The sequence below is a fragment of the Salvelinus alpinus genome, chromosome 21, assembly GCF_045679555.1.
Source record: "Salvelinus alpinus chromosome 21, SLU_Salpinus.1, whole genome shotgun sequence".
Taxonomy (NCBI): Eukaryota; Metazoa; Chordata; class Actinopteri; order Salmoniformes; family Salmonidae; genus Salvelinus; species Salvelinus alpinus.
In genome coordinates, this window is record NC_092106.1 from 14,065,324 (window position 1) to 14,080,958 (window position 15,635).

A 15,635-nucleotide genomic window follows, 5' to 3' on the forward strand; every position below is an offset into this window, starting at 1 on the left:
AGAAACCAGGAGCCTAGCCTGTGTGTGTGTGTGTGTATGGCTGTGCTCCACTGAGGCAAGGAGTAGAGTACTGGACGCTGCCAGGTGGGCCTCACTATAATGACCAGGGTTCTCCCCTCTCCCTCCGTCTCTTCTGCCCCTCTCTGGCTCTCTCCCTCATTATAATGAACAGGGCTCCTTCTGCATTCCTCCCCCTCTCTGTGGGAGGCCAGTGGCCCGTGGATAGACACCTGTGGATAGCTCCATATATTCACCATCTCCCCTGGGAGATTAAAGCTAAGAGCCTTGTCCCACACTCCCTCACAGTGTTACATGTCTGGAAAATCCACTGTTTTACAACACCTGGCTAACCTGGCCCACAGAGAGATCTGGTCCAACACTGCCCCCTATGGGAGTGGCTCAGTGTTTGTTGTGTGTGTGCAACCACTGGCTGGCAGATTAGAGGAGAGTAGTAACACACCTCTGGCCCCTCACCGCACCTTCCTACATCCATGATAGATGCTCTTGACCTTATTTTCAAGGACCAATGAACATGTACTTCGGCAGTAATATTCACAGACTCTTACCATTTAAAATGGTCTGAAATGCTTTGAGCGATGCTCATGTTTAACCACATATCCCTCCAGAAAGCTAGGGGATGGGTTTACTGCAGTAATCTAAGTGAAAGGATTGTCCTGTGATTTTGAACAAAGAAATAGGCCTATGACCTGTAGGACCCAATTCGAACATTTAGGCTACAGTACAGGTACATTTACTAATAAATGACATGGTGAAATGCTAATTAGGCCAACACAGTAATATCATAGGCTACATGGGATTCATTAGAACAACTTGGCTAACAATTCAGTTCTAAGGTAGGCTAGGCCTAGCGCAACTTTATAATCAAACAGTTGACTAGTGTTTCGTGCTTGGTTTAGTCATTGTCGGTAGCCTAGCCTACTTTACTTGGGAGTTACTTGGTCGTTCAAAAGTATTCCTGGATGTCAATGTTTGTTTTTCATTGTTGCCTCTGGTCACTGCTGGTGCGATTTGTTCATGGAAGAGTTTAAGTGGTCCTGTGTGGCTCAGTTGGTAGAGCATGGCACTTGCAATACCAGGGTTATGGGTTCAATTCCCACAGGGGACCACTATGAACTAAATATGAAAATGTATGCATTAACTAGCGTGTGTGTGTGTACTCACTACTGTAAGTCGCTCTGGATAAGAGCGTCTGTAAAATGTACATTATTTGGGATGTTCAACTGACTTTTTTTATTGTCAGATTTTTTTTTTTTTAAAGGACATCTTACACCAAAATGCATGAAAATGTAATTATGTTGACACCATCTTAAAATATAACTGATGCGCGCCACTGCTCTAAAGAGAGATGAAGAGCAAGCAGTGGCTGTGCACTCATGACTCTCATTCGAGGGCACTGCTCGCTTGGTTTGCTACAAAAATGTTATAACTTGTCACTGATTTTAAACGGATTTTGGCAATAAAGCCCTTTTTCAACTTACCTAGTCTGACAAACTTATGGATACCATTTTTATATCTCTGTGTGCAGTTTGAAGTACGTTTAAAGTATTTTTGTGAGTCAATGCTTACTTGCATTAGCACAATAACAAAATCTAGCTGTTCCAAAGACTTCCAGTCATTGTGCTAATGCTAGTTAGCAACTTCTGCATGTTGAGACAACATTTGTATCCATGAGTTCAGACTCTGGGTAAGTAGAAAAAGCACTTAGTGCAAGATTTTGTCAATTATCTTAAAAGCAGGTCTCAGAATAAATATTTAGTAAAAAAATATATTTTCTAATCATATTTTTAGAGTGGTGGCAATGATTTAGCAGCAGTGAGGTCCCGCTTCTAAATTATTATATATTTTTTTATAACTTTATTTAACTAGGCAAGTCAGTTAAGAACAAATTCTTATTTACAATGACGGCCTACACCGGCCAAAATGGGACTCCCAATCATGGCCGGTTGTGATACAGCCTGGATTCAAACCAGGGTGTCTGTAGTGACGCCTCAAGCACTGAGATGCAGTGCCTTAGACCACTGCGCCACTCGGGAGCCCAAATATAGGGGAAACACTTTCACTTCTAAGTGAACACTAATGTGCAAACACTTGGGATACCTCCTATGTGACACAAATGTAAAGAACATAGGCATATGGGCGTACTCACAGGATGGTGTGGGCGGAGCTGGAAGGTGTGTGGCGAGAGAACGGCGACGGCGAAGAAGCGCAGGAACACGAAGCTGCTGACTGCCGAATACTGGACGTGAGGATCATCTGCAGGGGAGAGGAGGAAGGGAGAGAAAAGGGGGGGGGGGGGGGTAGAGGACAGAGGGGACAGGAGAAGCACAAATAAAAATAAAGCTTTGCTACCTGTCCTTATCCATTTGACTGCTCACAAGGTAAGAAAAAACTATCCCATTAATCAAATCAATCAAATGTATTTATAAAGCCCTTTTTACATCAGCCGATGTCACAAAGTGCTGTACAGAAACCCAGCCTAAAACCACAAACAGCAAGCAATGCAGATACACCCATTGACCCCAGACAGGCTAACAACTGGGACAGGCCCAGTTCCAGACTGATCTCATCTGTTCCCTGGACCGTATTGACTCACCTAGTGGATTTGAAAGGACTGGATCGGGATTGACGTAAGCAAAGACCCTATATCAGGGTTGATACCCATCCACTACTTTCAGATTAACAAAGGGTACAATAATTGATTTGGGACTGTGCAGTGCTGTCCACAGTACACACACTTTTACAAACACACACAGACATACACAGGTCATGCTCCTCCTACCATTAAAAAGATGCCAATTCATATGAGCATAGCGGTTTATGAGAACATGACTCGTACAAAGCTCCAACACTACACATTAACAGGACCTTCTCACAGATTCAGTAGCTTCTACTTGAAGGGCCTCTGGCATACATACTATGAGACAATCTCCTGCACTTTAGTCAGGCTTCTGGCTCCACCTCAAGGTGGACATGGTCTCTACAACATGCTGCTTACTGATGGAAGATACTTTATAAAAACCACTCTGTAAAAGTAACTAGATAATACTTGGGAAAGATTGGCATAATATTTCTGTATCTAATCTACCATCTTTTCCTTTGGATAGAGACCTGGACCTTTCTACACTAATGCTTATAAAAAGGGACTTACACAAAATCAACCCTATATTTGTGGTATGAAAACATCTCAGAAACTTGATTTGTGGTTAGTGGACGTTCTCTCTAATGTGATGAGGCACAGTGAGTATTGATGAGAGAGCTGTGACTGAGGAATAGGGTTGCAAAACTCCAGAAACTTTCCCGGAAAGTTTAGCAATCCCCCAAACAGGATTTTTTTTAAACCCAGGAACTTTGGAAAGCTTTTCGGAATTGTGCAATCCTGCTGAGGATGAGGTAGGATGAAGGTGAGGAGAGAGGACGAAGATGCGCGTGATGCCCCGCTCACCTGGGAACCGCTTGGAGGCCATGTGACGCAGCGAGCGGAACACGTCACACATGAGCGGGGGACAGCTGGAGCTGGACTGGGTGATGGACGAGAACACCTTCTGAACGTACCCCTGCAGGTTCTCCTGGAGAGGATGGACACGCACGTCGTGAACACACACATACACTTATTATAACAGGTCATTCTGTATACCACCCCACTACTAGACAATACACTGATAGACAGCTTGCGATGCACTGGACAAATGTATACTGTACCTTGTTGACCTCAACGTTGTCTCCTTCTTTCAGTTTGATCGGGTCAATCTCACATGTTTTGTTGGATTCACAAATCTACGAGAAAAAAAAAAAGATAACTTTGTATTTAGCTGTTATGCTGAGTTTTGAATGCATTTTCAAACATGTTGTTCCTAGGTTATGGAATGAGCTTCTACGATGTGGTTCATAGCAGGGCTTTCTTCTTAGGATCGGTGTTAATCTATGACATAATCCATTTTCTCACATTATTCCCCAGGTAACATATGATGTACATTACCTCATCCAATACAGGCTTCAGGGTGACCGTCAGGTAGCTCCGCCCTACAATCTTCATCATGTCGTCGATGCAGCGCGTTGCCAGGGAGTTGCCACGGAAAATGGTGTTGGCCTCCCTAGACAGACAAGACGGGGTTCAGAGGACAGGATGCCTATTCACTATATAGAGCACTACTTTTGTCCAGAGCCCATAGGGCCCAGGAGAAGTGTGTACTACTCACTGAGTGTTCTCCAGTTCCAGGACAGTGATGGCGGAGACGAAGGGCACCAGGCGGCTGTGGTGGAGCAGCAGGCGGACCACGGGCAGCACCGCCTCATACCTCTCCCTGCAGATGTCCCCCAGAATGTGGGCCGCTGACGCCGAGATGGGCTGAGAGGGGGAAGAGAGATAGATGGAGAGAGGCGGGGGGGACAGAGAGAGGTTCTGAAAAAAATCCTCTTATTCTCAAAAGGCACCATACTGTGAGCAATGATTGGTCAGCCACTAATGGTTATTAGTTGACCGCATTTTAACGTGTAGATGGCCACCACTCATGAAAAACTACTGGCAGCGGTGTGGAATACACAGTGGGGTCTGTGAGTGATGGTTGGCCACTGATGGTTTTTGACAGATTGTCGGTCCTATGCGTCCTCTATTGTACACTCATAACTTTCTTCCTTAAAGGGAAACTTGGGGATTTGGGCAATGAGGCCCTGTGTTTACTTCCCCTGAGTCAGATGAACTTGTGGATGCCATTGTTATGTCTGTGTTCAGTATGAAGGAAGTTTGAGGTAGTTTCCCGAGCCAATGCTAACTAGCGTTAGTACAATGACTGGAAGAAAATGGGTATCAGCTAGCATCCCTTTAAGTTCCTTAATGAGCATAATGTACCATTCAGGCAGACCAGGTGTGTGAGGTTAGTACCTTAATGTCTGGGGACTTGAGCAGCAGCGTGCGGAGCGGTGTGTAGCAGGCGGATGGCAGCACATTGTCCTCGGTGTAGGTTACGTTGAGCCTCAGAGAGCCCAGGTCGTCTGTCTTGGACTTCCCGTTCCCTTTAGGCTGGAGGAGATACCTGTGGACAAGAGAAAGACACCCAACAAAACACACCCAGTCAGCGTTAAGAGTGATGGCCAGCCGACACATTTGTATTTGACAGTTTAGAGTAGGGTTGCACATTTCCGATAACTTATGTCCAGGTTTAATATAGAAATACCGGTTGAAAGCTTCATGGAATCAGGACAGAGTAAGCAGGACATCTGGAGTCCTCCAACCAGAATGTCTGGAAAAACTGGGAGTTTTGGCAAAGTTACCAGAATTTCGCAACCCTAGTGGTGAGACGCAAATGATGCTGTCAATGCTGCCCGCTATATGGGTCATGAAATGTGACGTTTTCAGCCATATAGTGCTTTTTCACTTTCAAATCCATTTCCTGTCCACATCGATAAAACAAACATAATAAAGTAGCATTTATATAAAAAAAGCTTTGGACTTGGAGTTTTACACCTCTGGTAGTGTAGTAGCTTTAAAATAAAAAAAACTATGCAAAGACTTCAAACAGAACGCGAAAAACAATTAAGCTGTGTGTTTAATTAAGCAGTGTGTGAATGAGCTGGGTGAGTCTGTATAGCTGCCTAGCCACCAACAGATGGAGCAGTTTTCACAGATTTACATCAGGCTGGAACTCTTCATCCCTTCGAAAGCTGCAGCTATGTTTGTCTCTAATCTGCTTGAACTGTAATCGTACTGCAGTACTCAGACACCTCAGTTGAGCCCATGTATTCTGGGACAGTCAATAGATCAATATACATTTTGTTCAGCCGAGTTGTTGGTCTGTATGTTAGAGTGTATGTATAGATCATCCCTGCCTTTCTCTCCCTCTCTCTACAGGAGATGGGGTTCTGCTGTCTCCATGCAAACTGACACCCACACACTAGTCTCACGGCCTTCATGCAAAACACATAGATCGATATCTGCATAATCCCTTATCACCTAGATGCGTGCACACACACACAGTTTACAGAACACCACCATCGCAGTGTTCAAAGCAGTCTGAAGACGACGGAAGTAACCAGTCCAAAAAAGTACCACAGATATAGAGTTGCTAGACCGGGGGACAAGATCTGGCACAGGTTTATCTCCAATTATATATTGTTAAAGGTGCTATACGTAGGATTTTGTATAATTTCGAAAACCGCTGTTTGAAGCTGGTAGACCAAAACCGACAACAGCTGTAAAAATAATACAATGATTCCCTACACTATTCAGTGCTTATTTTCTCAGGTAAACTGAAATTGAGAGAAGTGTCGAATTTTAGCTACCAGGAAATTATAGTGATTTCCAGTAGATAACACAGCCATAAAGTCAGAACAGTTTTCCCAGTTTGATAACAGACGCTGTTCTGGCGGGAGAAATCAATAGGCGAATATCATAGCCAATCACAACACTGTGAGTTGTAAGTAATACTGTGACACACTATAATTCCACTATTAGCGCCAGATATAAATGGAAATTCTGAAATTACAATACAAAAATAATAAATCCGATGTGTAGCACCTTTAAAACACAAGAAAAAAAAAACATATTACTATTAAGTAGAAATAGGAAAAAATATCAAGGAACTGGATGTACCCTTATTCCTCTATTCACAAAGAGTATTGCAGCAGGACTGATACATTGTAGGATCAGTTGTGCCTTTTAAATCATAATGAATAAGATTATATGGACAGGGGGAACCTGATCCTAGATCAACATTACCCCTCAGATTATTTGTGAGTATGGGCCTTTTTAACATCCACCTCACAATGTGCAGATCTGATCTAGCATCCACAAATCTACGCAGAAAAGAAGGTCAGCACTGTGAGGGGTGTGACGTCAGAGCGCCGGATTGTTGTGGCTGATAAAACGAGGCGAGTAGCAGCGGAGTACGTAAGACCCTCTGTGTCATGTCCCCGTCATGTTCCCTTATCTGTCATCTGCTAATCAGTCTATTCATTTCAGCTAGCTAGCGCGGCAGTCAGATTACATTCTTCAGGTTGAGCGCAGCAGCAGGCGTGTGGCTGCGTGCAGTGAGTGCACAACGTGTTCATGTGAGAGAAAGAAAGTGTGTCACGGTCATCCGATTTCCCTAGTAGACTATGTGGCTCTGGTACAAAGTAGTGCAGTGTAGAAGGAATAGCATGCCATTTTCGAATGCAACCAGTGTGTTTCTGAATACACACACAGCAGTGTCTGAGTGTGTAGTTAGAAGCTAGAGCTGTGGGCTCCTATGGGCATGCGGACACTACGTGCACCTTTGCATATTGGTGCGTCAGTATGCGAAATCTCTCGAGTTAGTGTGAGTAACCTGGCGCGGAAGCATCAGGAAGACAATGTGCGAGGTGAAGCTGTGATGTGTCACCATTCTTACCAGGCCCTGTGAATGTGGTCATTTCGCAGGATCTTGACAGATACCCGTGTCTCCCCAAGGAAGACATCCTGCGCCAAATTCCCATTGTTCCACAAGTCAACTCTGCAGAGACACACACACACACACACACACACACACACACACACACACACACACACACACACACACACACACACACACACACACACACACACACACACACACACACACACACACACACACACACACACACACACACACACACACACACACACACACACACACACACACACACAGAGAGAGAAACACTCAATCACACATACTAATTGAATGTGATATTTGCAAATACACTATAAAAATCTACAAATAAGGGACCAATGCCCCTTCCCCTTCCAAACACACCACTTACCATTGGCTGGCTGGCACTCTCATGGAAAACACAACCACATCAATCGCAACACATAAACACAAAATACACTGATGAGTTACTCCTTACCGGTGTGAAGTATACAAATTGCAGTACACTTAAAAAATACACATGCAATTAAAATCACCTCAAATCCAAACCTGAAAGTCATGCATGTGTGTTTACCTCTCTCGGCCCAGCCTAGTCTTACCCAACTGTAAACCCAGTGAGCTATGTAGCTATGAGTCAGTCGGCTGTAGGTGACGCAAACAGAGACACAAACCCCACAGGTCCTTAACCACCAACTTTACATTACACACTACACCGGTGGTGACTAACACAATCCAATCAAATCTGGTTGAATTGAAACACACTTGAAAAATCCTCTTCTGATTACATCCCAGAAGTCGCTCCAGAGAGATGGAGGTATGGTGGTCTGTTTGTCAGTGTGTGGAAAAAATCCAACCCACAGATGTTCTGTTAAAGGTCGGAAGGAAAATATAGGAAAAAAAGATGAGAGAAAAGCAGAAGGAGAAAAGAGAAAAAAAGAGAAGAGAAAAATAGAAGAGAAAGGAGGAGAGGAAAGGGAAAAGAAGAGGGGAAAGGGGAGATGGCACACTCACTTGATCTCCAGCTTTTCAATGTCCTCCTCCTCTACTTGGAAATTAGACTTTTTTGTGTAACTGTTGGGCCTTGTGACCTGAGGACAACAACAAGATGGAATTTACGTCAGTCTTCTCCAGCAAATACCAACTCAGACGAGTTAACGTGATGACGCCGGAGGGGATGGCTGCCGTCTTAACGGCTCTTAACCAACCATGCATTTTTTTATTTTTTTTGCGTTGTTTTGTACATAATGTTGCTGCTACCGTCTCTTATGACCGAAAAGAGCTTCTGGACATCAGAACTGCGATTACTCACCTCAGATTAGACAGAGTTTTTCTTCAATGAGTCAGACGGGAGGGATATACTACTACAGACACCCGACCAGGCCCAGATCCCCATCATTAGCTGGAGAAGGAAACTGAGATTTCGCGGAAAAAGATCAGGGTGCCTTGTGAGGATCAAGCGACGGGTGGATAATCTGCCTTTGCCTTCCGTCCTGCTAGCTAACGTTCAATCGTTGGAAAATAAAATGGGACGAACTGAAAGCATGTATATCCTACCAACGGGACATTGAAAACTGTAATATCTTATGTTTCACCGAGTCATGGCTGAAAGACGACATTAAGAACACACAGTTGGTGGGTTACACTATCGGCAGGACAGAACAGCAGCCTCTGGTAAGACACGGGGCGGGGGCCTATGCATATATGTAAACAACAGCTGGCACACGATATCTAAGTAAGTCTCGAGGTTTTGCTCGCCTGAGGTAGAGTATCTCATGATAAGCTGTAGACCACACTATCTACCTAGAGAGTTTATCATCTGTATTTTTCATAGCTGTCTACATACCACAACAGACCGATGCTGGCACTAAAACCGCACTCAATGAGCTGTATACGGCCATAGGCAAACAGGAAAAATCTCATCCAGAGGCGGCGCTCCTAGTGGCAGGGGACTTTAATGCAGGGAAACTTAAATCAGTTTTACCTAATTTCTATAAGCATGTTAAAACGTGGAACCAGAGGGAAAAAATAATAATAGACCACCTTTACTCCACACACAGAGACGCGTACAAAACTCTCCCTCACCCTCCATTTGGCAAATCTGACCATAATTCTATCCTCCTGATTCCTGTCTACAATCAAACATTAAAGCAGGACGCACCATTGACTCGGTCTATAAAAAAGTGGTCAGATGAAACAGATGCTAAACTACAGGACTGTTTTGCTAGCACAGATTGCAATATGTTCCGGGATTCTTCCGATGGCATTGAGGAGTACACCACATCAGTCACTGACTTTATCAATAAGTGCGTCGAGGACAGCGTCCCCACAGTGACTGTATGTATATACCCCAACCAGAAGCCATGGATTACAGGCAACATTCGCACTGAGCTAAAGGGTAGAGCTGCCGCTTTCAAGGAGCAGGACTCCAACCCGGAAGCTTATAAGAAATCCCGCTATGGCCTCTGATGAACCATCAAACAGGCAAAGCGTCAATACAGGACTAAGATCGAATCGTACTACACCGGCTCAGATGCTCGTCGGATGTGGCAGGGCTTGCAAACTATTACAGACTACAAAGGGAAGCACAGCCGAGAGCTGCCCAGTGACACAAGCCTACCAGACGAGCTAAATAACTTCTATGCTCACTTCAAGGGCAAGCAACACTAAAACATGCATGAGAGCATCAGCTGTTCCCGGACGACTGTGTGATCACGCTCTCCGCAGCCGATGTGAGTAAGACCTTTAAACAGGTCAACATTCACAAGGCCGCTGAGCCAGACGGATTACCAGGATGTGTACTCCGGGCATGTGCTGACCAACTGGCAAGTGTTTTCACTGACATTTTCAAACTCTTCCTGTCTAAGTCTGTAATACCAACATGTTTCAAGCAGTCCACCATAGTCCCTGTGCCCAAGAACATGAAGGTAACCTGCCTAAATGACTACTGACCCGTAGCACTCACATCTGTAGCCATGAAATGCTTTGAAAGGCTGGTCATGGCTCACATCGACACCATTATCCCAGAAACCCTAGACCCACTCCAATTTGCATACCGCACCAACAGATCCACAGATGATAGGAATCTCTATTGCACTCCACACTGCTCTTTCACACCTGGACAAAAGGACACCTATGTGTGAATGTTATTCATTGACTACAGCTCAGCGCTCAACACCATAGTGCCCACAAAGCTCATCACTGAGCTAAGGACCCTGGGACTAAACACCTCCCTCTGCAACTGGATCCTGGACTTCCTGATGGGCCACCCCCTGGTGATAAGGGTAGGTAACAACACATCTGCCACGCTGATCCTCAACATGTGGGCCCCTCAGGGGTGTGTGCTCAGTCCCCTCCTGTTCACTCATGACTGCACAGCCAGGCACGACTCCAACACCATCATTAAGTTTGCTGATGACACCAGTGGTAGGCCTGATCACCTACAACGATGAGACAGCCTATAGGGAGGAGGTCAGAGACCTGACCGCGTGGTGCAAGGACAACAACCTCTCCCTCAGCGTGATCAAGACAAAGGAGTTGATTGTGGACTACAGGAAAAGGAGGACTGAGCACACATCCATTAACATTGACAGGGCTGTAGTGGAGCAGGTTGAGAGCTTCAAGTTCCTTGGCGTCCACGTCACCAACAAACTAACATGGTCCAAGCACACCAAGATAGTCATGAAGAGGGCACGACAAAACCTATTCCCCCTCAGGAGACTGAAAAGACTTGGCATGGGTTCTCTGATTCTCAAAAGGTTTTACAGCTGCACCATCGAGAGCATCCTGACGGGTTGCATCACTGGTATGGCAACTGCTCGGCCTCTGACCGCAAGGCACTAGAGGGTAGTGCGTACAGCCCAGTACATCACTGAGGCCAAGCTTCCTGCCATCCAGGACCTCTATACCAGGCGGTGTCAGAGGAAGGCCCTAAAAATTGACAAAGACTCCAGCCACCCTAGTCATATACTGTTCTCTCTGCTACTGCACGGCAAGTGGTACCGGAGCGCCAAGTCTAGGTCCAAGAGGCTTCTAAACAACTTCTACCCCAAGCCATAAGACTCCTGAACAGCTAATCAAATGGCAACTCGGACTATTTGCATTGCTGCCCCCCCCCACCCCTTCTACTCTGCTGCTACTCTCTGTTATTATCTATGCATACAGTGGGGAGAACAAGTATTTGATACACTGCCGATTTTGCAGGTTTTCCTACTTACAAAGCATGTAGAGGTCTGTAATTTTTATCATAGGTACACTTCAACTGTGAAAGACGGAATCTAAAACAAAAATCCAGAAAATCACATCGTATGATTTTTAACTAATTAATTTGCATTTTATTGCATGACATAAGTATTTGATCACCTACCAACCAGTAAGAATTCCATCTCTCACAGACCTGTTAGTTTTTCTTTAAGAAGCCCTCCTGTTCTCCACTCATTACCTGTATTAACTGCACCTGTTTGAACTCGTTACCTGTATAAAAGACACCTGTCCACACACTCAATCAAACAGACTCCAACCTCTCCACAATGGCCAAGACCAGAGAGCTGTGTAAGGACATCAGGGATAAAATTGTAGACCTGCACAAGGCTGGGATGGGCTACAGGACAATAGGCAAGCAGCTTGGGGAGAAGGCAACAACTGTTGGCGCAATTATTAGAAAATGGAAGAAGTTGAAGATGACGGTCAATCACCCTCGGTCTGGGGCTCCATGCAAGATCTCACCTCGTGGGGCATCAATGATCATGAGGAAGGTGAGGGATCAGCCCAGAACTACCCGGCAGGACCTGGTCAATGACCTGAAGAGAGCTGGGACCACAGTCTCAAAGAAAACCATTAGTAACACACTACGCCGTCATGGATTAAAATCCTGCAGCGTACACAAGGTCCCCCTGCTCAAGCCAGCGCATGTCCAGGCCCGTCTGAAGTTTGTCAATGACCATCTGGATGATCCAGAGGAGGAATGGGAGAAGGTCATGTGGTCTGATGAGACAAAAATAGAGCTTTTTGGTCTAAACTCCACTCGCCGTGTTTGGAAGAAGAAGAAGGATGAGTACAACCCCAAGAACACCATCCCAACCGTGAAGCATGGAGGTGGAAACATCATTCTTTGGGGATGCTTTTCTGCAAAGGGGACAGGACGACTGCACCGTATTGAGGGGAGGATGGATGGGGCCATGTATCGCGAGATCTTGGCCAACAACCTCCTTCCCTCAGTAAGAGCATTGAAGATGTGTCGTAGCTGGGTCTTCCAGCATGACAACGACCCGAAACACACAGCCAGGGCAACTAAGGAGTGGCTCCGTAAGAAGCATCTCAAGGTCCTGGAGTGGCCTAGCCAGTCTCCAGATCTGAACCCAATAGAAAATCTTTGGAGGGAGCTGAAAGTCCGTATTGCCCAGCGACAGCCCCGAAACCTGAAGGATCTGGAGAAGGTCTGTATGGAGGAGTGGGCCAAAATCCCTGCTGCAGTGTGTGTAAACCTGGTCAAGAACTACAGGAAACGTATGATCTCTGTAATTGCAAACAAAGGTTTCTGTACCAAATATTAAGTTCTGCTTTTCTGATGTATCAAATACTTATGTCATGCAATAAAATGCAAATTAATTAGTTAAAAATCATACAATGTGATTTTCAGGATTTTTGTTTTAGATTCCGTCTCTCACAGTTGAAGTGTACCTATGATAAAAATTACAGACCTCTACATGCTTTGTAAGTAGGAAAACCTGCAAAATCGGCAGTGTATCAAATACTTGTTCTCCCCACTGTAGTCACTTTAACTCTACCTACATGTACATATTACCTCGACACTGGTGCCCCAGCACACGACACCAGTGCCCCCTGTATATACTGTAGCCCAGCTATTGTTATTTACTGCTGCTCTTTAAATATTTGTTATTCTTCTCTTACTTTTTTGTTGTTGGTATTTTCTTAAAATTGCATTGTTGGTTAAGGTCTTGTAAGTAAGCATTTCACTGTAAGGTCAACACCTGCTGTACTCGGCGCATGTGACAAAATTTGATGAACTGTCAAAACCAGCCAGACACCTAGGTTGCGTTCATTAGGGCACGCAATGGAAAACTGTTTAAAACATTTTTGGAATGGAAAACAAAATGTGAGCATTCCTGTTAGTCTCTCCCCATTTTAGTCAGTTTTCCTCTGTTGGGAAGAAAACAGATGACATGAGCCGCCAGATGTAAATTAAGTTTACCTCAAAGTTAAAGGTTTCCTCAAACTGAGGGTCGCTGGTCTTCTTTTTCACCTTTGTTTTCTTCTGGTCAGACCTAAGGAGACAGAAGAGTCAGAAATATACTCAAACCTTTCTCATGGGGGTATATATGAAAGAATAACAGATATAATGCCTAAAATGTTGACACATTGCATTAGCTATGTGGGTTCAATTGAAGTGAGCTCATAATCATGTTCCACTGCAGAGGATGGTAGTCTAGTCTTGTCTTACCTGGCAGGCCCAACGAGCGAGACAGTGGCATACGGGTCACAGTTCTGTCCACTGATCAGAGGCAAGCCCTGGCATTCTATTATCCTGGGGGAGACAAAAGCAACAGGAGAAAACACTAATAAAACCATAGAATACACTAAACTTTGACAGGATTGACCATAGTGTTTCTCATATCAATATTACAGTGTTCTGACAATCTGACCTACCACTCACAATGTGCTACATATATGAAATATGCTACAAAAACTGTAAACAGGCACATTATTAAGTCTTTGTAGGGAAATGTTTCAACTTCATCTCCAGCACCACCCCAACATATGTGAAAATTACACATTTCTATGTTTTGTAGTAAAAAAGATATCTTTCTCTAAGTTTCCAATGCATCATGCGATTTTTAACCAATTATGAGCAGGCATTGCCTACTAAATGGTCTAATAATGGTTGATGATGTTATTGGAAACACTTAACTTCCTCTATATTTTTTACTACAAAACATAGAAACGCACTATTTTCACATATGATGATGTTGGGGTGGTGCTGGAGATGATGAATATGAAGTGGAACATTATCCATATCGTTTCCTATTTTTAATGTTAGGCTATTACACTTTTATAAAATGTATGACAACTGACAAAACAAATCTTCATTGGAGGGTAGCAGCACAATCTAAAGTGCTATTACATGCTTTTAGGATAATGTTTTACAGGTTTGTCATTCAATATTTTATATATATATATATATATATATATATATTTTTTTTTTTTTTTTTTTTTTTTTTTTTAAATCTTACTTATTTAATATATTTTACATGTGATAATGCCACACAGAGGGCCAGAGATTACACACACCTGTGATAATCTGAAGTACCCCCAAAAGCCACTAAATGTCATTTTATAAAATTCCCCACCAAAACGTGAAAGTTACCAAATTATATTAGAAAGTTTACAGTAAGTCTTTCCTTTGTAACGCTAGGGAGGACACACACTGGTACACTGTCGTTGTCTGTGTCAGACACACACGGCTTTGGTGACATTCTTACAGCATACATCACAGACATCTGTAGCTGTTCATTAGTCCCATGGCTGAGTGAGTGGTTAGGGAAAATCATCATGACACCCTATGGCTTTAGACAAACCATGCCTACACTTCCTACCTTCTCTGTCAGTTGGCTGATTTTGATAATTTAACTAGGCATGTAAGTTAAGAACAAATTCTTATTTACAATGACGGCCTACCCCGGCCAAACCCTAACGACGGTGGGCCAATTGTGCGCCGCCCTATGGGACTCCCAATCACGGCCGGTTGTGATACAACCTGGAATCGAACCTTGGTCTGTAGGGACACCTCTAGCACCAAGATGCAGTGCCTTAGACTGCTGCGCCACCCGGGAGCCCCACGTTGACAGAGAGATATGGTATGGTGTTTCTTTCTACGACATAGGGAGCCAAAAGTAGTCCAGAATGTGGGATATATTCCCATTGACACGGTCACGGGTGTATTTGGTACATACTACAGTAGTTGCTATTCATTATAGTACAGAGATGCAACAGTTTATCTACCATAGATTTTCAAAGAGGACACAAGATATAACTTGTCACATCTTTTTCTTTTTTTAAAGCAAACTGAAGCTACTACAGTAAAACAGTGATGCTAAATATAAACATATATTTCACAATTATAAATTGGGTGGTTCGAGTCCTGAATGCTGATCGGCTGACAGCCGTGGTATACCAGACCGTATACCAAGGGTATGACAAAACATTTCTTTTTACTGCTCTAATAACCAGTTTATAAGG

At 44.1% G+C, this 15,635-nt stretch overlaps 1 protein-coding gene across 3 annotated transcripts in view; it reads right to left on the reverse strand.

Moving 5' to 3' along the window:
- The window catches only part of LOC139548545 (ras GTPase-activating protein 2-like), a 53,181-nt gene that overhangs the window by 24,811 nt on the left and 12,735 nt on the right, over positions 1-15,635 (reverse strand). For all 3 annotated transcript variants that reach the window (XM_071358254.1, XM_071358253.1, XM_071358255.1), the window contains 10 exons: positions 13,840-13,923; positions 13,591-13,663; positions 8,394-8,470; positions 7,386-7,487; positions 4,901-5,051; positions 4,218-4,366; positions 3,998-4,112; positions 3,721-3,795; positions 3,464-3,587; positions 2,168-2,274 (listed from right to left, as the gene is read on the reverse strand). In XM_071358254.1, coding sequence (XP_071214355.1) covers positions 2,168-2,274; positions 3,464-3,587; positions 3,721-3,795; positions 3,998-4,112; positions 4,218-4,366; positions 4,901-5,051; positions 7,386-7,487; positions 8,394-8,470; positions 13,591-13,663; positions 13,840-13,923 — 1,057 coding nt within the window. The remainder of the gene's footprint in view (positions 1-2,167; positions 2,275-3,463; positions 3,588-3,720; positions 3,796-3,997; positions 4,113-4,217; positions 4,367-4,900; positions 5,052-7,385; positions 7,488-8,393; positions 8,471-13,590; positions 13,664-13,839; positions 13,924-15,635) is intronic.